The 19,553-nt window shown below is 50.5% G+C and overlaps 9 protein-coding genes across 9 annotated transcripts; 7 read left to right on the plus strand and 2 right to left on the minus strand.

Annotated features, from left to right (window-relative positions):
• Positions 1 to 599: 599 nt before the first annotated feature.
• Positions 600 to 1,789, plus strand: MGYG_02436 (leucyl aminopeptidase; the record flags this gene model as incomplete). The annotated part of the gene is made up of 3 exons (XM_003174860.1): positions 600 to 740; positions 802 to 1,500; positions 1,556 to 1,789. The coding sequence occupies 3 exons, from the start codon at positions 600 to 602 to the stop codon at positions 1,787 to 1,789; spliced, it is 1,074 nt and encodes a 357-aa protein (XP_003174908.1).
• Positions 1,790 to 2,245: 456 nt separating this feature from the next.
• Positions 2,246 to 3,438, plus strand: MGYG_02437 (hypothetical protein; the record flags this gene model as incomplete). Its single annotated transcript, XM_003174861.1, has 3 exons — positions 2,246 to 2,266; positions 2,324 to 3,032; positions 3,098 to 3,438. 3 exons carry the CDS (start codon positions 2,246 to 2,248, stop codon positions 3,436 to 3,438), a joined length of 1,071 nt encoding a protein of 356 aa, XP_003174909.1.
• A 236-nt stretch (positions 3,439 to 3,674) lies between these two features.
• On the plus strand, positions 3,675 to 7,669 carry MGYG_08977 (hypothetical protein; the record flags this gene model as incomplete). The annotated part of the gene is made up of 4 exons (XM_003174862.1): positions 3,675 to 3,710; positions 3,768 to 4,249; positions 4,860 to 5,417; positions 5,473 to 7,669. The coding sequence occupies 4 exons, from the start codon at positions 3,675 to 3,677 to the stop codon at positions 7,667 to 7,669; spliced, it is 3,273 nt and encodes a 1,090-aa protein (XP_003174910.1).
• A 1,114-nt stretch (positions 7,670 to 8,783) lies between these two features.
• On the plus strand, positions 8,784 to 10,626 carry MGYG_02440 (AGC/PKA protein kinase; the record flags this gene model as incomplete). The annotated part of the gene is made up of 4 exons (XM_003174863.1): positions 8,784 to 9,731; positions 9,819 to 10,072; positions 10,134 to 10,508; positions 10,599 to 10,626. 4 exons carry the CDS (start codon positions 8,784 to 8,786, stop codon positions 10,624 to 10,626), a joined length of 1,605 nt encoding a protein of 534 aa, XP_003174911.1.
• A 1,013-nt stretch (positions 10,627 to 11,639) lies between these two features.
• Positions 11,640 to 12,026, minus strand: MGYG_02441 (mitochondrial import inner membrane translocase subunit tim13; the record flags this gene model as incomplete). Its single annotated transcript, XM_003174864.1, has 2 exons — positions 11,640 to 11,828; positions 11,898 to 12,026. 2 exons carry the CDS (start codon positions 12,024 to 12,026, stop codon positions 11,640 to 11,642), a joined length of 318 nt encoding a protein of 105 aa, XP_003174912.1.
• Positions 12,027 to 12,807: 781 nt separating this feature from the next.
• On the plus strand, positions 12,808 to 14,164 carry MGYG_02442 (vesicular integral-membrane protein VIP36; the record flags this gene model as incomplete). The annotated part of the gene is made up of 6 exons (XM_003174865.1): positions 12,808 to 12,921; positions 12,987 to 13,010; positions 13,107 to 13,177; positions 13,243 to 13,324; positions 13,387 to 13,647; positions 13,712 to 14,164. 6 exons carry the CDS (start codon positions 12,808 to 12,810, stop codon positions 14,162 to 14,164), a joined length of 1,005 nt encoding a protein of 334 aa, XP_003174913.1.
• Positions 14,165 to 14,519: 355 nt separating this feature from the next.
• On the minus strand, positions 14,520 to 15,578 carry MGYG_02443 (hypothetical protein; the record flags this gene model as incomplete). Its single annotated transcript, XM_003174866.1, has 1 exon — positions 14,520 to 15,578. One exon carries the CDS (start codon positions 15,576 to 15,578, stop codon positions 14,520 to 14,522), a length of 1,059 nt encoding a protein of 352 aa, XP_003174914.1.
• Positions 15,579 to 15,891: 313 nt separating this feature from the next.
• On the plus strand, positions 15,892 to 17,091 carry MGYG_02444 (hypothetical protein; the record flags this gene model as incomplete). The annotated part of the gene is made up of 1 exon (XM_003174867.1): positions 15,892 to 17,091. The coding sequence occupies one exon, from the start codon at positions 15,892 to 15,894 to the stop codon at positions 17,089 to 17,091; it is 1,200 nt and encodes a 399-aa protein (XP_003174915.1).
• A 1,061-nt stretch (positions 17,092 to 18,152) lies between these two features.
• On the plus strand, positions 18,153 to 19,520 carry MGYG_02445 (hypothetical protein; the record flags this gene model as incomplete). Its single annotated transcript, XM_003174868.1, has 1 exon — positions 18,153 to 19,520. The coding sequence occupies one exon, from the start codon at positions 18,153 to 18,155 to the stop codon at positions 19,518 to 19,520; it is 1,368 nt and encodes a 455-aa protein (XP_003174916.1).
• Positions 19,521 to 19,553: the final 33 nt, after the last annotated feature.

Here is a 19,553-nt window from a genome sequence, read left to right on the forward strand (position 1 = left end):
TGATGTATGTCCGCATACTGACATCGGCTGATACGACATGTACCTATGAGGATGATGTATGATGATGGTGTGCCTGAAGATACCCACGGGTAATCATGGATATTATTATTATTATCATACCATGACGTTCGTTTATTTGATATCACCCTTGCTCGTTGCTCCAGGAGCTGCGGAGAACCCTACTAGGTAGGTTGACTTTTGGCGTGGCGGATCCTGCCTGTACCGCCGACCTTCTTTTCGTGGGGAAGACTCGACGTTTCTGGAAATGGAAGCCTAGCTTGGTGGCTTGTGTATGGTGGATGTGAGTGACGATCAGGGCCCGGGCGGGTGAGGACGGGCAGCTCGTCCCCTTTTGCTGTCTTATCTTTGCCATTTGCTCATCACCCGCTGATACCCTAAAACGACGGAGACGAAGCCTAAGATGAAAGGGTCAGAGGAGTGGTGTATATATAGCTAGTTCCGTCTCGCTGTTTTGGCACTCTCCTCTCCTTGCTTCTTGAAACCCATCCTCCATCTTTCCATCCATCTTCCATCCCTCCTCTCTTTTCCCTTTCCATTTCTTTTCTCTCACATCGGTTCAATTCTTTTAGTCTGTCACCATGAAGGTCCTTGCTGCCCTCGCGCTGAGCGCCATGGCCATGGCCAAACCAACTCCTCCCATGCCGGGCATGTCTTTGATTCAGACTGGTCCCCAGGAGACTCGCTGGGTCACTGCTGCCGAGAAGCTCGACCTCGTCATGGTTCGTCCGTCTATATACCACTGCAACATTGGAGAATGTTATGTATACTAATAAAAGGTAGAACCATGTTGGCTTCTTTGACATCACCGACCGACCAGAGACCGCCAGCATTGCTGCCAAGCCCAAGTCCTATGCCTTCCCTGGCAACGTCAGCCACCAGGCCGAGGTCAAGCCTCTGCTCGAGAAGATCTCTGGCGACCACATCAAGTCCAACCTTGAGATGTTCTCCAGCTACCCCAACCGCTACTACAACGCCCAGTCCGGCGTCGAGTCCGCTCAATGGGTCATGGAACAGGCCCAGTCGGTCGTCGGCCAGGTCAAGGGTGCCACCGTCGAGATGGTCAAGCACAAGTGGATGCAGCCCAGCGTCCGTGTCATCATCCCCGGCAAGTCTGAGAAGATTGTCGCTGTCGGTGCTCACCAGGACAGCATCAACGGCAACAACCCACAGGGCGAGGCCCCAGGTGCCGACGACAACGGCTCCGGCTCCATGACCATCCTCGAGGCTTTGACTGCTCTTGTCTCTGACCAGAAGATCGCTGGTGGCGAGGCTACCAACACCCTTGAGTTCCACTGGTACGCAGGTGAGGAGGAGGGTCTGCTCGGCTCTCAGGACATCTTCCAGGATTACAAGCAGCAAGGAAAGGAGGTCGTTGCCATGCTTAACCAGGACATGACTGGCTACGGCGAGACCATGGGCATCATCAACGACAACGTCGACGCTGCCCTCACCACCTTCACCAAGATGATCCTCGATGTCGTAAGTCTCATCTCCCTCAAAATCATAAATCTCTATGCTAACGTGTTTATGCCAGTACACCTCCGCCAAGTACGCTGACTCCGAGTGCGGCTACGGCTGCTCTGACCACGCCTCTGCCAACAAGGCCGGATACCCATCTGCCTTCGTCTACGAGGCTGAGTTCGGCAAGGACAACCCAGCTATCCACTCCCCCGAGGACACCCTTGACAAGCTTGACCCTGCCAAGATGGCTGAGCACGCTAAGCTCGTTGTCGGCTTCGCCTACGAGCTTGCCTTTGCTACTTTGTAAATTAGATGCATAGATGGAGAGCGAGATGGAGACAGAGACGGACATGGAGATGGAAGTCTACCGCTTTGATAGCGGCAACGGTATGGACATTGCATGAGAGTTGGCATGTGTGTGCATATCTGTACATAGCTATTATATATTACTGGACATATATATATACATACTGTTTGATCCACGATTCAAATCGCCCTCTTATATCTCCACCGACTTAATAATAAGTGAATGACTTGCATGATCATCGACGATCTAAACAAGTGAGTGAAGCTGCTTACATCATCCGTGGAGGTTCGAGCTTATTCCAACTTTCACCAAATGCGAGACGTCGATTTCTACTTTTCTGCTTCTCACTCGACTCGCCTCGAGAGTATCATGAGGTATTCGAATATATAATAGCACGAGCATGTCTGTCTAGACGATACCATGGTGCGTTGGCTACTCCCGTGATGGCTGGCTAGGATGTACTCACCTAACGAACAAGTTGGTCGGTAGAACGACCTCCGCAGCTACGATCTATATACCTCCCTCGTATCCCAGCACAGCGACTGCTTCACCTCCGCAAGCAACTCCCTCACAAAGGCGACAGCCGTAGCACTATCAGCGGCCTTATTTCACCCGCTAGACTCGATACTTACCCGTCTACAAGTCCGATATGCCGCCCAACAGTACCGGAAGGGCGAACGAGCCCATCCCCAGAACGGAGTGGATGTGCTAGTTGATTTCCTCAACTTAGCAATCGAGGGATTCGAGGCTAGCGATGCTCGAAAAGTGTTATATTCCGGTATGCGAGAAGCAGTGTGCAAGCAGACGGTGGAAAGTATGCTTGTTCCGAAGGTTTATGCGGCGTTACATGCCCGTTTGAACGTGGTAGGCCGGGTGGGTGTAGGCAACGAACTGCTCCTATCACTTGTGTCAATGGCGCTGGTCAAGTTGACTACCGAACCTCTCGGTGCAATTATGGTAAGGAGACAGGTTAAGGGGTCTAGTTTGAGAGATGCACTGGATGATGTGTTGCGTCAGAAGGGCGTTGGCGGGCTTTGGTCTGCGTACGGGGCTACCCTAGTCCTGTGCGTGAGATCGTGTGTGTTGCCGGTGATGTACATGGCACTACGCAAGAGGTTGGGGATCAAGAGAGGAGGGTGGGTGAGTATGCTTGTCCTCAGAGTTGTTGCTGAGGCGGCTGTCTACCGGGTTGCTGTGATGCAGTGCTGTGTGAGGGCGGGTGTGAAAGCAGCAAGGAAAGGCAGTAAGTTGATAACCTACTTGCATACTGTCTGCGTGTGATAGTTAATGTGCTAATGCTTTATCTAGGTCTAGGGCTGGAAGTCTTCAGGGCGCTGTCCAGCCATGGAGTTACGACGATGGCGTCCGACTTTGTCGCCATGGTGATGATGCATTTGTCTGCTGTGATGCTGTACATGCTTGAGCCGTTCCTGCTATCTGAACAGGCTATTACGGACTCGGTTCGTGAGAATGTGGATGATGGAGCAAGCCAGCTGCTTCTTGACGATGCAAAGTATATGAACAGAGCAGTCAAGCGGGCAATCGACATCGTCAACCGGGGAATCGGCCTCGCGAGTCATGGCAGGGACGATGTTGCTGTTGCTCAGCTTGTGGGTGACTATGTCGAGGATAAACCGGGGGAAGGATAGCTCCCTTTGTTCAATCCTGCTGTCCATGGTGCACTGTATTGATGACGGACAGGTAGAAGGAGTGAAAAAGAATGAAATGACAACAGAGCGTGGATGGAGAGTTCTCTTTCCTGTATATGCTTCGTTCTCATCTTCGCGTCTGATTCTGCGTCTACCGTGTAGATACGCTGTCAACTGCATGGTACAAGGGGAATACGCATGCATCACGGACCATACATAGATACGATACTATCAACATGCCTCTTGTGACATACCGCGGCCGACGCACAAAGGTATGTTTTTGTCTACTTCAAGTTGCTGAATATAAATAATAACTGACCAGCTACTAGAAGGTCGTGGCCGATGATGATCCTGACAAGACGCCAACGCAGCCTCCTCTCAAGATGCCAGTGATGCCGGATATCAAACCCCTGGATGAGCTCGATGCCTGCGAGCTTTCGGCTTCAGGGCCCAGGGTCACGGTTCGGGAGGCTCCAGTAAAGGATGCCGCAGACTACGAGGACTTTCCTCTCTTTGAAGATATAGAAATGGGTAATAAGTGTGAGACGGAGCAGGTGGACAAAGAGGAGGTCAAAGAGAGTGTCACCGGCGCTATCACTATCGTGGAAAAGCAAGTCGACGAAGCAGATGAAACAGATGAAGCGAAGGAGCCTGAAGAGGAGGATGTCGAAGGAGCAGCAGCAGCAGAACAGACGAGGGCCTCCGACTATCCTGCTGGCGGCCTGCGCGCAGTCCTGGCCGGCCTCTGCACCCCCCTTGGCCTGGCTCTCGCCTCCCTTTTCGCGGTCCAGATCCTGTGGATGATATTCGAGTAGCCAGCATCTACAATAACAGCTCCATCCCCATCCTCTGCCTGGCCTTTTGACCTCTTGTATCTCTTGTATTCCTGCTGTAGTTGTTACTCCTGCGTACTTATCTTCAGCTCAGCCACAACGCCACCGGCTGCACCCCAGGAAGCCCAGAAGCAACAACGAGATGAAGCAGCGTTTCAAGGCTCGAAGTCACTAAACAACTAAATAACCAAAGGGAAGCCGGCATCGCGACCAAGCACGCAGCGCTCCTCGGTAGACTCTCCAGACCTGCCAGGCTGGCCCTGGTCTTGTTTCTTCTGCCGCTTCGTTTCTTCTTCCTCTGCGCCGATGCATGTTTAATAAACCGCCGTCCTGTCTCAGACCCGGCCCAGCACTGCAAACGCCCCCGCCGGCTCTCTCCCTGCTGCAGTGATACACACAAGAGCTGCTCTGTATAAACCTGCCTGCATCTTCTCTTCCTCCTGTTTCGCTGTCCGCTCGACGGTACAGGGGGTTTTGGCGACATGGCGCTGCTCCAGAACGAAGAGTATGAACCCTTTGCGCAGAGACATGAACTACGAGACTGAGACTGACTGACTGACTGACTGACTGACTGCCTGCCTGGCATAGATTCACCATCTGGCAACTTCGCACGTCCTACCTGGCTACGATCAAGGACGGCGTAGGCGACCGGCTCATCAACGTCAACTCCTCGATCCTGAACTCGCCCTGCTTCCGCTCCGCTGGCTGGTCGGCCACCGCGGACCCCAACGCCGCCCATATCAAGCGGACACACTCGCCTCCCATACCCACGGCGACGACGGTGGGCGAGCAGTACGCCGGCTCCCAGAGTACTGCGCGGCGAGGGAACGGGCCTAGCAACGGGAATACTGAAGTTATTACGAGAGAGGGTAGCTATGCAGGCGAAGATACGCTACAGCTTGGGAACAGGCGAGGGACAGCGGCAGATGAAGAGGATGAAGAAGAGATTACGCTGAACACGGAGGGGGTTACGGGCCTGGGATTTGCGAATGTTATGCGCCAGACGTACAAGAAGAAGAGCAGCAGGACAGACCTGCGACGGAGAGGCGGGCATAAGAGCTCGAGGCCGCCTGGTACGCCGGGTGAAGCGGAGGAGGATAGCAGCGATCTCAGCGATGAGAGCGATGAAGAGACCTCCAGACAGCGGTATGTCGAGTATCTCTGTTGGTTTACGTGTGATTTTATACTAATGGGCTGGTAGGGCGATGAACCAGATACAGTTTACGAAGATGCCTGTTCGACACCGGGCGGACTCGTCGCCCATCAGAGGCTCAGAGCAGCAAGGCGGCCCCCGGGTGCTGATAACTTCGCCGTCTCTACGATCAGTCGACAACCGGTTCCGGAGAAGCTCGTTAGGGGCCGTAGAAGCCATCAAATCTCGAGCTAGACGAGACACAACTACGAGCAGTGACATGTCCTCTGATATTGAACTAGATCCGGAAGCCATGAAGCGGCGGCAAATACAGTTCTCCAAACATGAGAACGAGACGTTTGTTCCGAGGGAAGAAGACGAAGACGCAGAGAGTGAAAAGCTGGAGGAAGAAGTCGAGTTGGAGGCCGCGATGGCGAATGGACGCCTGGGGGCACGAAGAGGAGACCATGAGCATGACGATGACTCTATTGCCGGTTCCGTTGAGTCTGCTATATCTTCAGACTTTGGGCATACAGCTGGTTCAGGGTCGCTACTTGGCCGGGCTGGCCTTGGTGTATCGTCACCGTTGATATTGAACAAGATACCCAAATCAGGCGGCAGCGGGAATGCAGGACCGTCTACAACATCGGTTACAGCGTCAGGGGCAGTGCCAACTACATCAACAACATCGCCGAGAAAGGACAGAGATGCAGCAGGGACGGGGGTGCTGCCTAGATTGCCTGCAGCACAGGCTATTGCGCCCTCAGAGCCCGTCAGCCTGCTGTCCAACATGCTGAATGCACGGAAAAAGGCGCCTGAGAACCCGATGGAGAAGTATGCAGCACTGTCGGGCAAAGGATCGTCAGCTACACCGCTGTACATCAAGCTGTATACACCCTGTGCTGAAGACCCGGAAGAGCCTATGGACATGCCCCTGACCAAGGACACCAAAGACGGTGACCACTCGCGGCCCGTCACTGTTGCAGAGGCCATCGGGCTTGCCCTCTGGCGGTATACAGACGACAAGATCAAGCCAGCCATCGACGTATCGAAGCTGGGAGTGAACTACTGGAATCTACGCATGGTGGAAGACGGCGAAGTTGACTATGATTTCCCACCGCTGGCCAGGAAACGGCCGATCACAGATTTTACATCAAACAACAACCGGGCAGCCGGCTTCAGGGGACGATCAAGAAGCAAACCGTATGATGAGTTCGCGCTGGTTGAAGCCTCGCCGTCAGAGTTTGCTGAGAACGAGGCTGCTTGCCCCGGAGACAGCGTAGCGGTGCAAGAAGCCGCCACGCCCACAGCTGCTGCACCATCAGCCGAAACAGGAGGAAATACGGGAGCACAAGGGGGAGCGTCAGCTGCGCCCGGTCTGCCGGCAAACCACATCAAGGTCGCTATCGGCGGACGCATGAACCCGATCCTAGGCCATCCGTTCAGCTCTGCGCTTCACGACAGCTCGCTGCGGCCAGCCGACCTGCCAGCCATCCCTACGATGCAGGCTACGCCTCGCCTGGGCGTATCGACGCAGCTGAAGGTGCGATATATCGACCTGGAGGCGTCGACACGTACTACGACGCTCAACACGTCGACGGACAGCTACATCGCCGAGATCCTGGACTCGGTATGCAAGAAATGGCAGCTCGACAAGGGCAACTACCTCCTCAAGATCATGAACACCAACACCGTCGCACCGCTGGACCGCACTGTCGAAGCCTTGGGGACCAACACAGACCTCGACCTGATCCGCCGTCGCTTCGGTGCAGGCCCCTTATCCCTCATGGGCTCGCCGGGCAGCTCGTCCCCCAGCGCTCCCTTGCTGGTCGACACCAACACCCAGGGAGCATCGAAGAAGAGCAAGAAGAGCGCTGCTTCACGCATGCTGCATCCTCTCTCGCAGAAACAAGACGTTATCGTCGGCGGCTACTACAAGCGCTACAATGTTATCCGCAAACAGTCCATGTCCTTCACTACGTCCAGCCAGCGCGTGCTAGCGTTTGACAACGACTACATGCACATCATGCCGGCAGAGACGGGCAAGACGCTGTTCGAGGCAAACAGTAAGACGACGTCGATCTCGTTCTGTGATGTTATCGGCTCGAAGGTGAGCAGGAGGCATCCGAAGAGCTTCCGGTTTGTGGTCGTCAGGGGCGCGGATGCGACGGAGCAGAAGAGGTACGACTTCGAGGCCAGGAATGCAGTTGAAGCCATTGAGATTGTCGATGAGATCAAGAAGAACATGGCCCACTACAGGCTGTGATTCTTCCTGTCTCTTGTATGGCTCTATCCCCTGGCTGGGGTCTTTTGATTAAGGTGACGATGGGTGGTGACGGTGTCTGGGATACTGCTTTCTTTTCGTGTTTGTGTCTATGGATCGAGGACTCAGAACTCTTGTCGGCTTGGATAGAATCTATCTTCTCTATATCTGTCTTCTATGGCTGTTGTAATATCTCAATGGTGATTCCCGTAGCTGTTGTAGTTGTAGCAACTCCGACTTTGATATCAACTTCAACGTTTACCAAAAACATCTACCAAATACATCGCCAACTCCCACCAACCATTCACTCTTTCAGCCTTCACTAACTGAATGAAGATTTATCTTGCCTCTCATCTTTCCCGTCTGTTTGTCTTTTCCTACTAACTCACCGACCTGTGGCGTTGATCGTCTGCTCGTCGTATAGCCCATATCTGCACCCAACTTCACCGGCTTCATCTACGCCTTCAACCTCAATCAGCATCACAACCGACTTCTACCTCTTCTGCGCCCTTCTCTACAGCCTCGTCCGGCCCCTATCCTCTTGTCCTCGCTGCTGAAACAGCCCTTGTTCCACCTCTAGCCGGATCCCAGCAGTTCTCACCCGGCGCTGGCTTCACAGCGAAAAAGACAACTACAGCCAAAGCAGCCATCAATCTGCCCAAAAGGGACATCCCAAAGACAGCCTCAGCCAGCATAAAGGGGCCCATCGACAGCCTCGCCCGCAGCAAGCGTTCTACCGAGTACCTGCTTCAGTCTTATCCTGCCGTGTCGCCACGGAGCGCGGGAGGCGTTTGACTCCCCTCTGGCTCACCAAACAAACACCAACCTCGACCTATATCTGTCGTCATATAACAGACAGTAACTACATCGCCAGCTAGTTACCGCTACCTATAGTCGACGAGATAATATACTTGCATCCTCGTTATCGTCTGTTGATAACGTTTTTTCGTGCTGCATCCCTCGCATCCTCGCATCCCGGTGCCTCTTGGGCCTCGTCTCGTCTTTCTTCCGCCTTCTCCTCCCGCTCGCTCGCTGCTGGCCACAACCAACTAACTATACGATACGAGAACCAAGGCAAAAGAAAACACTCTCGACCACGGCGGGCTGCTTCTGTTCCATGCCGACCTTTGGAGGCCTTCTCAAGAAGCGGCGGACGAAGGACTCGAAATCAAAGGACCTCGACTCTCCTGCTGAGAACAACACCGCTACAAACACTACGCCGAACACTGCGCCAGCTGCCGTACAAGGCCATCATACAGCCCAGTCCAGCGTCGACAGCGCAGATACCTCGAATCTCCCTCTCTCCGCTGCCAGCGAGGACTTTGCCATCGCTGCTGGTGCTGGTTCCGGCTCTGGTTCTTGCCCACGTTCTGGCTCTGGCTCTGCCCCTGCATCTCTTGCGCCCGCCGCTGCTGCTGCTGGTGGAGTGACCGACGCTGCCATTGACCCTCCCTCGACCAGCGTAACGCCTGCGCTCGCCAACATGTCGACGACATACCAGCGTCCCAGCCCCGGAGACGTCTCGCAGTCGAGATCTCCCCAGCAGACACAGCCGTCCACCCTCCCCCAGTCTCACAATGTCACCAGTATCAAGAATATCATAAACCCACCCCACCACGACGACCAGCAACAGCAGCAGCAGCAGCATCAACCGCCGCAACAGCTACAACAACAGCACCACCACCAGCAACTACAACAGCATCAGCATGGTGCTACGGGGGCCACCGACGCCTCAATTCGGGCCTCGCAGCGCCAATTGAAGGGGAAATACTCCCTCAGTGACTTCTCCATCCACCGCACTTTGGGGACAGGCAGTTTCGGCCGGGTCCACCTCGTTCAATCTATACACAACCAGCGTTTCTACGCTATCAAAGTCCTCAAGAAGGCCCAGGTCGTCAAGCTCAAGCAGGTCGAGCATACAAACGATGAGAGGGCCATGCTCGAGCGGGTCAAGCACCCGTTCCTCGTCACTCTATGGGGGACCTTCCAGGACGCAAAGAATCTCTACATGGTCATGGATTTTGCTGAGGGTGGTGAGCTCTTTAGTCTCCTCAGAAAGTCCCAGGTTCGTACTCCCTACGTCTGTTTCATGTTGTTTGCTCGCTAGCGAGCGGGTGTTTGTGCTGGGATGCTGACCAAGATTATGATGTAGCGGTTTCCCAACCCGGTGGCGAAATTCTACGCCGCAGAAGTTACACTTGCGCTGGAGTATCTGCACTCCAAGCACATCGTATACAGAGACCTGAAGCCAGAGAACCTGCTTCTGGACAAGAACGGGCATCTCAAGATCACCGATTTTGGTTTCGCAAAGGAGGTGCGGGACATTACATGGACCCTGTGCGGAACGCCGGACTACCTTGCCCCTGAGGTAGTCTCCTCTAAGGGCTACAACAAATCTGTTGATTGGTAGGGTTTAATTTAACTCTTACATACATATTAGTGCTGTTTACTAATATCTATAATCTAGGTGGTCACTTGGTATACTCATCTTCGAAATGCTCTGTGGCTTCACCCCCTTCTGGGACAGCGGGTCGCCCATGAAGATATACGAGAATATCCTGAAATGCCGCGTTAAATACCCCCCGTCCCTGGTCCCAGATGCCCAGGATCTACTATCGCGACTAATCACGCCCGATCTGACCAAGAGGCTGGGCAATCTACACGGCGGATCGCAGGATGTCAAGAACCATCCCTGGTTCTCGGAAGTCACCTGGGAACTGCTTGCCCAACGACGGATAGACGCTCCGTACATACCACCAGTCAAGGGCGGGTCGGGTGATGCATGCATGTTCGATACCTATGCGGAAGAGACGGAACAGTATGGTCTTCCGGCTGAGGATGAGTACGTACCATTCATACATGCATATAAATTTATATACCCTTGCCAGCATCCAGTCTGGTTGACAACTAATATACTAACCTTCCCACGTAGGTTCGGCCATCTATTCCAGAACTTTTAAACGAGATACTGTTCGCTTCCCTACTATTCCGTGCTTCCTGCTTCCCAGTTCCGAAAGGCAGTATATATACATAGATACCTATATCTATATCTATATCCTTCTCGTGAAGTTCAAAGCTAGTAGGGGCCTTATCCCATATCTGCACTACATCAGCAACAGCTGGCCTGTGATTTCTTACCATCTCTTTCCATCATCTGTGGCATCTCGATCAACTTTTTTGAGGTATCTATATCTCGCTATCTCCCTACCACATCCCATACTGCAAGGCAAAAAAAAAAAAAGAACGAAAAAAGAAGGGATTTTTACTGAACTACCCCGGCGATATGGAATACGGACGAGCAGGAAAGGTATACATCTTATCTCCATATGACTTTTTCCTTCTTGCCCTTGCTTTTATTTCCCTACTGCTTTTCCTCGTCTTGGTTGTTGCTTTCTCTTTATGAACGGGCAATTTAATACCTAATTGTCTCTGTACACCTCTGATGCATGGATGAGTCTGTTTATTTTTTTGGTTTTCTTTTCGGGAGGGTTTGTTATCTGTTTCCTTGCTTGCTGCTATATCTCGCTGGCTATTTCTTACATCTCGCCGCTCTGGCTGATGTCCATGCCATAGCATGGTATATATATTCCGTACCATATCCTACCATATATCGATACGTGGTCTGCATCTCTTTTGATCTTGAATTTTTTTGCTCGTTGCATGTTGACGTTTGGTGATGGCGGTGGCAGTGATGTTGGATCTATGTATGCATCTGTATGCAGATGTGATAATGCGCAGAGTATCAATCCTAAAAGTGTCGTTGGTCAAACACGCATAGCATGAATTCATCCTTTGGTTTCCCTCCAAGTAAATGCTAATGTACAGATGGCGGCTATCTCCTCTGCCAGACAGCCAGTCCAGGTAATATAACATCCAAGCATGATCGTACAGTCTCTCCTCTCCTCTCTTGAGCGGCTACTTTTAACCAGCCAACTCCGCCCCAACCCATTATTTCAACGTATCATCCGCAGATCTAGAGACTCCCACCTCCCATACCGTTCTTCTCATTTTCTTCCCTCAGCCGAGCACTGTACGCCTGGCTCGTGGTGTTCCATAGAGAAATATACTTCTCCATACAGGTCTTAATACAGGTCTGCTCGTTCGAACTCAGGCTGGAACCGGGTGAAGGAATGCATTTCTCAAAGCAGTTCGAGTTGATTTTCTAGCGCATCGTTAGCTTCATCTTTTTTCCAATAGGGGACTATACTGCGTGGGAGAAAGCATTGCCTACCTCCATCAGCGTTCTGGCGTTGGTCATCGCAGCTTCGGCCTGGATCTGTTGTAATATGGCGCTCTTCATTTCTGAGGAAGAGATGTTGGAGGAGCTAGAGGTGGAGCCGAAGGGGTTTGAGAGAGACATGGTGGCAGCGAATTGAGTGTCTTATCGTCTTGCTTCGAGGGGTTTATTGCGTGTTTCCTGCTGTCTCTTCGTCTTGTCTGTTTGTCTTCGTCTTCTTCTTTGCTTTCGTCTTTCTTCATCTTCAGCTTTTTTGGAGCAAAAAGTTCAGGTCATGTGATATGTTTAGTCATGCAACTGACTAAACAATGACTAAGATTCTATATTTCTTTAGAAGAAAAAAATAAAAAAATAAAGAAATAAAAAAAATCTAGTTAATTTGATTCGGATAGTTCGATGCTGTCATATTGGATATTGGCGTATAAAAGAGTAGATATATACGCTGTTTATAGCTGTCTGGCCGCTGTAGGCTTGTATGTAACGGTTTGCCCACCATCGCGTGCAGAAACCGGATAAAGTGTTGATCCGGGCGCTGTTCGCTGTGGCTGCGAGAAGTGGACACAGTTATCTATACATGAGGTCAAAAACAACACACATACAGCAAACACAACAATTGAACAGACGCCGGGTGTCATGTCCTTTGTGGTCTGCTACTGCGGCATTGTCTAGACCCAGGCTACAGGGATCCGTCTTCACTAGCATTGCCTGCTGCAGCCTCCGTTTGACCCTGTACACTCCGAGGCATCCCTCCCAAGCGCCGCTACTCGAGCAAGCAGATGTCCCGGTGACACACGACACTCCCTTTGGATCCTCTCTCTTCACTCTCTAATTATTTTCCTATCTGACTTATTCTTTCTCTTTCTCTCTCTATTTCCTCAGTTTCCTTACTTGACTGGCCGTAAACATGGCGTGGAAGCTGTTACCGTTTATATTACTATCGGTGCTTGGTGTGGCCAATGCTAGCACCCAGGCAAACGAGAATGACTTCGAGAATCACCCTTCCACCAAGAGGGTGCCGGTATGTGGTTTGCCTAGGCGCATTGGTTGGAATAGAGCGTATGCGCTAATGGATATTCCCTGTAGATGAGATCATTTAGCTTGGCCTCGGTGCGTTCAATCAATCTGGATAGTGTATAATCAGATGGCTTGAATACAATGGATTTGCTGACCGGGGATCGCATTCTTGCCCATCGGACGGAACAGCCTTATCTAGATTCCGATATGTCGAACCGATGGTTTGATTTTGGAGGAGACACCGTTATCCGTGCGGACCGGTACGTTTGCGGCGAACGACACCAGAGTAAAGGGACGAGAAGGGGAATGCTGATGATATCCTTAGATACATTCGTTTAACCGCCGACCGACCATCCCAGAGTGGCTGGATTTTCTCTCGTGTACCCCTCACTGCAACCAACTGGCAGGTGGGTGACCCTTGATAATTCGATTTGCCGGCCTTCACCCTAATATACTGCTATATATATAGATCGAGGTTGACTTTGCTATCAATGGCGAGGGAACTCTCCACGGTGACGGCATGGCTCTGTGGCTCACGGAAGGTCGTGCAAACCAAGGCCCGGTTTTTGGATCGGCGGATAGATTCAAGGGCCTAGGCATATTCATTGATACCTATAAGAATGGTCGACAAGGAATGACTTTCCCACTGGTTATGGCTATGCTTGGTGATGGCAAGACTCCGTACGACCAAGCTAGAGATGGTCAAGCCAACGAACTTGCATCATGCTCGGTATGAGAATAATAAATATTCCTACTGTGGAGAGCACATTACCCTAACCAACTACGTCTTCTAGGCTCGGGGAATTCGCGGCTCCTCATACCCCACAAAGCTTCGTCTTACCTACTTCCAGGATAAATATCTCGCTCTCGACTTGCAGTACAAGTCAGACATGGCCTGGACCTCCTGCTTCAAGGTCCAATCCAAGCCCGACTCTCCGATTAACCTACCAGCCGCCGCCTATCTCGGGTTTAGCGCTGAAACAGGCGAACTCAGTGATACCCATGATATTCTTGAAGTCGACGTATTCTCCCTCTACACTAAGCAAGGCAGTGACAGCACCGGCCCAGGCCAGATGGCTCAGTCTGCTAACCAGAGAAACGCCCAGAAGGAGCAGGCATACCACGCTTCGAAAAGTGGTGGTAGCTGGCTATGGTTCCTCTTCAAGGTCATACTCTTCTTCGCCGTTGTGATTGGAGGATATGTTGGATGGACTGCCTACCGCACTGCTGTGAGCAGACGGTTCTAATTTGGATATCGCCTTTATTATCATACAGTCGATATAATCACCTACACCCAGCTACCTAAATAGTCTTCCCTTTTTTCCTCCTTCTTGGATACACACCGACACTAGGCATACGTGCTCTCAGGCTCCATAAAAAAACCTCTCTCATTGTCAAGGCAGGCATTCGTTGTTATCATTTAGGCTTCGTACAAGCGGTTTCTTTCATTATACTGTTCTTATCCTTTCCCTGATTACTTTCTATATATGCTTGATAAAGTTGCAATGGACGTATAATGGTAGTTAAATGGTAGCCAAAGGCGGTCTAACCTCCAAGCTGAATGTAGGGTGTCTTAAAAGTGTCATAGTAAATGTCGTATCATCATTTAGCTTGCTCTTCCACCCATATCCGATCTAGAATCTGAAATACTTCAGTGGCAGCCTTAACCATATCATCATCAACTCCCAAAACTCCATATCTATGCCGTATTTTATCAGGATGCCATCTCACACGCTCCAGCTTCAAAACAGCCAACATGTTCGAATGTCTTGATGTCCTAGAACTGGAATGTTCTGGTTCGGAGCCACCGTTCGGAACAGGGGCGTTGCTCACAAATTGCTTCACTGAATCCATTTTTACATCCTTTCGCTTGCCGGACTCGACAGGCCAGACAATTATGTTACGGAGAGAATCCGCCGGGCTGGAAGAAGCCTGACCTTCTTGAGCCCGGTTATTCAAATTCTCCCAGCAATCAAGATACCGTTTCCAGATATCAAGCCAGATATTCACCTGCTCTTTTCTAGTCTTCCTTTCCTTGCCACGTTTCAGGCTTTCTTCCACTATCCTATCAAACGCTTCGCGCTCCGTCTCTGCTCTAGCAGAATATCTTCCATATCCCCTGGCCTGCTCCCTTTCAGCTTCTCGAACTTTCCTCCGTCGTTCCCTTTCTTCTATTAACCCCTGATGGGTTTTCTCCCACATACGTGCCCTGACATAGGCTGCATATTCATCATCAGTCATCTTCTCCAACTCTCCTCTCTCGTCTGGTCGGGCATATGTATGTATTGGCTGGCCGTACACTGCTTGCCAATAATCAGCCCCTTCGTCATCGGCAAGTGCATCGAATAATGATTCGCGAAACGCTGTGTTGGGTGAAACAGGTGGTGAGCGATATTCCTCTGGCTCTGGTTCGGGATCTTTGTGATGACGGCGACGACGGTGCCGATGATGGTGGTGTCGGTGTCTGCCATGTTCATGAGGGTCGTCTTCCTCGCGCGATCGCTTTTTATCGCGGGATCTCCGGCTGGACGAATGTGTGGATTTCAACCTGACCTTACCAGGTCGTGATGCTCGATATTCATCGCCCTTGGGAATAGTATCAGCTCCATCCGTAGGCTTGTCATGGCCATGGGCCTCGCTTTTGGATGTGGTTCCATCCATCACTGGGACTGTTGGCGGCTATAAGCCTTATGACGGTGGCTTTGGGTGAAAACAGGCTTCCCCGATATCTATCATTGCGACAGAAGGTTTAGAAACAAAGGTTGGGGCTAGGAGTTCGGTATCACTAGTCATGATAGCATCGTTGTATCTTGTGTTGTTCTCTTGTTGTTGATGCCTGGATCAAAAATTAAAGATCCAAAAAGCGACACGTGACGCGGCTCAAGTGGACAGGAGTTAGTTATCAGCTTGCGGCTTTCAACTCTCTGACAGCATCGAGAACAATCGAAACAACAGCTACTGCATAGTATCTACAATGGCTTTGGTTACATATTCAGACTCAGAAGGCGACTCCGATACCGAGACGAAGCCAGTCGAGCAATCTAAGCCTCCTCGCCAGCCTCCGAGCTCAACCTCCAAACCCACGTTCAAACCGCTGGTTGATCGTGGCAACCGCAGAAAAATCCTTGTGAACCTCTCAGAAACAAAACCTAACGATGAAATAGATTCAGGGCAGGGTAAAGAGGATGGCCCTGCCAGGAAACGACTACGTACTGGAGGTGGTGGGCTGTTCTCTGGGTTCAACGACTTGCTCCCTGCGCCAAAACGATCAGGAGCAGTGCAGAAGTCTGGCGATAAAACACAGGCCGGGCTAAAGAAATCAAAACCCTTCACTCTAAAGACAAGTGCAGAGCCTGGATTTGACAGGAGTGAAAAATCGGATACCTTCAATACATCTTATGACGAGTTCGGCAAACCGTCCAGCGGCCAGGATGCTGGACAAACTCCCTTGGACGCGGGTTCTAGGCCGCCGGCACCAGAGCCTGTTTTTGAGAAGAAAGGCAATTCGATGATGTTCAAACCACTATCTGTGGCTAGAAATAAACCGAAGAAGAAGACCACGACGACCTCCCTGCCTGTTCTGACCCCAAAGGCCCCGGTTGAAAACCCTCAACCTCCCGTACAACCAGAAGCGAAACCGAAAGTAAGCCTCTTTGGGCTTTCCAGAACTGCCGAAAATACTCCATTCACCGATCCCCCCGTTCAAGACACACCATACGAATCTATGCTATATACAGGGTCGTCCGAACCGTCAGCGGTAGCTGAAGCTGAGACACCAGATGACTCGAGAGGCACAAGCACCGCAGTTAGCGACAACTCATATGCACCTACGGCCTCCAGTAGACCACAAGATCTTGCCAGTGTTGCCAGCGACCTAAACCTTTCGAAGGCACAAATGCGACAGCTACTAGGGCGTGATCTAAAAGGGGCGTCTAGTAAAGTGATTAATTTCAACACGGATGAAGAGTACAAGTCCAATTCAGCATACCTAGCCAACACATCTGAAGCTGAGCTTGCCGCTCAACAACATAGACCTGTTAGGACCGTTGCGCCTGGTAAGCACAGCTTGCATCAGCTCGTCAATGCAGTGGCAAGCCAGGGCGAAGCACTGGAGGAAAGTTTCGCTGCTGGAAAGCGGAATAAGAAAGAGGCGAGTGCAAAATATGGTTGGTAAAATTACATCATTGTTTGTTTATAGCTTTATCCTTAAATTGCTCTTCATAATGTCATCTGTAGGCTCTTGAATACACCTACGTGCCTAGGTAGTACTCTATTCACCCGGGCACCTTGCAGTTTATGAACTTGATTGAGATTATCTTATCTGATAAGATTTACCTGACTAAATCTTGTTTAGGGTTTATGAACCTTATTTTTCACCCCACCTTTGATCAGATAAGAATTTCTGCCCTTCGATACTTGGAGCAACTAATAAAGGATACTGCTATTGTATACAATCTTATTGGTGCTTAAAAGCGTTGCTTACTGAGTGGGGTTGTAAATATACAAGGGGATCTTGCAAATATTATAGGCGAAAGTGTTCCAACTGTTTTATATTCGTTCAGGTTATCCGTGACGTAGAGCAATCAAGTTACTAAACTGAAGACTCGTTATAGTTTATGCCAAATTGTATACGTTGCCTATACTCTTCTATACGATCAATGTTAGAGGGTTACCGTAAGATCAAAAATTTTACTGGATGATATATTCCAGGTATGTGTGTTGGCTATAGTTATTAAGAAACATTAACGATATTCCATTTCAACAATTAAGTTATGGTTATTGAATCACACCGAGATGTTTTACAAACCGGATCAATACTCATATGCAAGGCGTAGCGGGTATTAAATCAGGATGCTCTATCACATAGTCTAATTCACTCTTCTCACTTATTTAAGCATGCTTGCTGCTTAAGTAACTACATGTATTCTATTGAATATTTAATCGAACAAACAGTATCAATTACCCATACATTTGATCTCTTCGCTTATATTATTATGACTGGCGGATATATGGAGTTTGCCGCATCATGGCTTTTCGGCTCATGACGGAGCAGTAAGTGGGTTCAGGGAAAGTACAAGGATAGGATGTTTACGGGACGATACCGACAAGGGGAAGGAAAAACGGAACTTGACTTGTCATCCTTGCTTTAGTTATGAGCTAAAAGGCCCGCCAATGCCCCTCAGGTCAGTTATTACACATTATTCAGGTGTGAATTAGACTGAACGGCTAGGAAAAATGACTATCAATACCCAGGTGGTGCTGGACTACACATTACACGACCTCTACTCCATCGACAACGATGGATCCCCTATTCCCGCCCTGGTTTACGACTCTCAGCCGGTGGAGGACTATGCCATGATACCTTCCGCCAAATACGTCTACCACCTGGCGGCTCAAGAAGGTTCGGACAAGATGTTGATACTGTTGACGAGGAGTCAGACTGAGCGGCGCGTGTTTCTGGCTGGGAAAATGCCAGTTTTCGTCATGGACTTTGCGTACTCCCAGAATGAGCAAGACACAGAAGCTCTACCAGCGGATAAGGCGGATGTGTACAGGCACCTATCAACGATGCGACACGACCAGCAACCTGCTCTCACATTTGTGAAGAGAGCTGACCAAATCAATCTACCACCAAGTGTACCTGTGGCCGTGGTAGTTCCAATTGATCCGTTTGCGCCTCTACTTCATATCGTTGACCCAGACGTGCATTTTTGTATTCTAGCAAAGCGAGGACTCGCAGTTTCTGGATTGCCCACGCCGCCATCCACTGTGGTTGATGTGGCTCTCCCACTCGATCAGCTGAAGGATGATACCAAAATGGGACGGGAGATTGCACGCATGCTTGAACTTATCGACACCTACCATACACCATTTGTAGTGAAGTTACCCCAATCTGTGGCGGCTATGGGTACTTTTGCAATCCTTTCTGATGACGATAGAGTACGGGTGAAGGCCATACTCAGCACTCATATGCGTGTTATGCTGAAACAGATCAACGTTGCCAACTACCATCTCAACCCTTGTTCTCTGATCTTCCAGAACTTCGTTGCAGGAACAGAGGTAGCATTGTCGTTTTTCGTCACACAGACTGGACGTTGTATCTTCGTTGGGTGCTTCGATCAAGAATTTGATAAAGAGGGGCGCTGGTCAGGCGGCTCCATCTCATACCCTGACCAACCGGCGCTGGAGGAGAAATACGCAACGACTATAGAGAAGACTGCCCAATTTCTACATGAAAAGGGGTACTATGGTCCGGCGGGAGTTGATGTCCTGACAGACAGTCAAGGAAATCAATACGTTGTTGATCTAAATGTTCGATTAACGGGGCTCTGCCATCTAGGTTTCCTTAAAGGCCATTTCACCAGAAGAGGTCTTGACGTGGCTTCAACAGTGACAGGATTTTTTACCTGTTCTCGGGAGATGGTCGAAAAGGCATTCTACAACGAATTCCAAGGAGGAAGCCTCCTCATAATTGCCTGGTCGTATGATGATTCGATGAAACTAAGCTGTGGAGCAATTGGCGTGGGAGGAAAGTCGGCCTCGGATATAGAGCGATTGGCTGCTAGAATCCGGGAGTATACCACACCAGGCGGCCATTATTAGATAGTACATCGTGTTGATGAGAATAATGGATAA

This window comes from Nannizzia gypsea, genomic scaffold (assembly GCF_000150975.2).
Source record: "Nannizzia gypsea CBS 118893 supercont1.2 genomic scaffold, whole genome shotgun sequence".
Taxonomy (NCBI): domain Eukaryota; kingdom Fungi; phylum Ascomycota; class Eurotiomycetes; order Onygenales; family Arthrodermataceae; genus Nannizzia; species Nannizzia gypsea.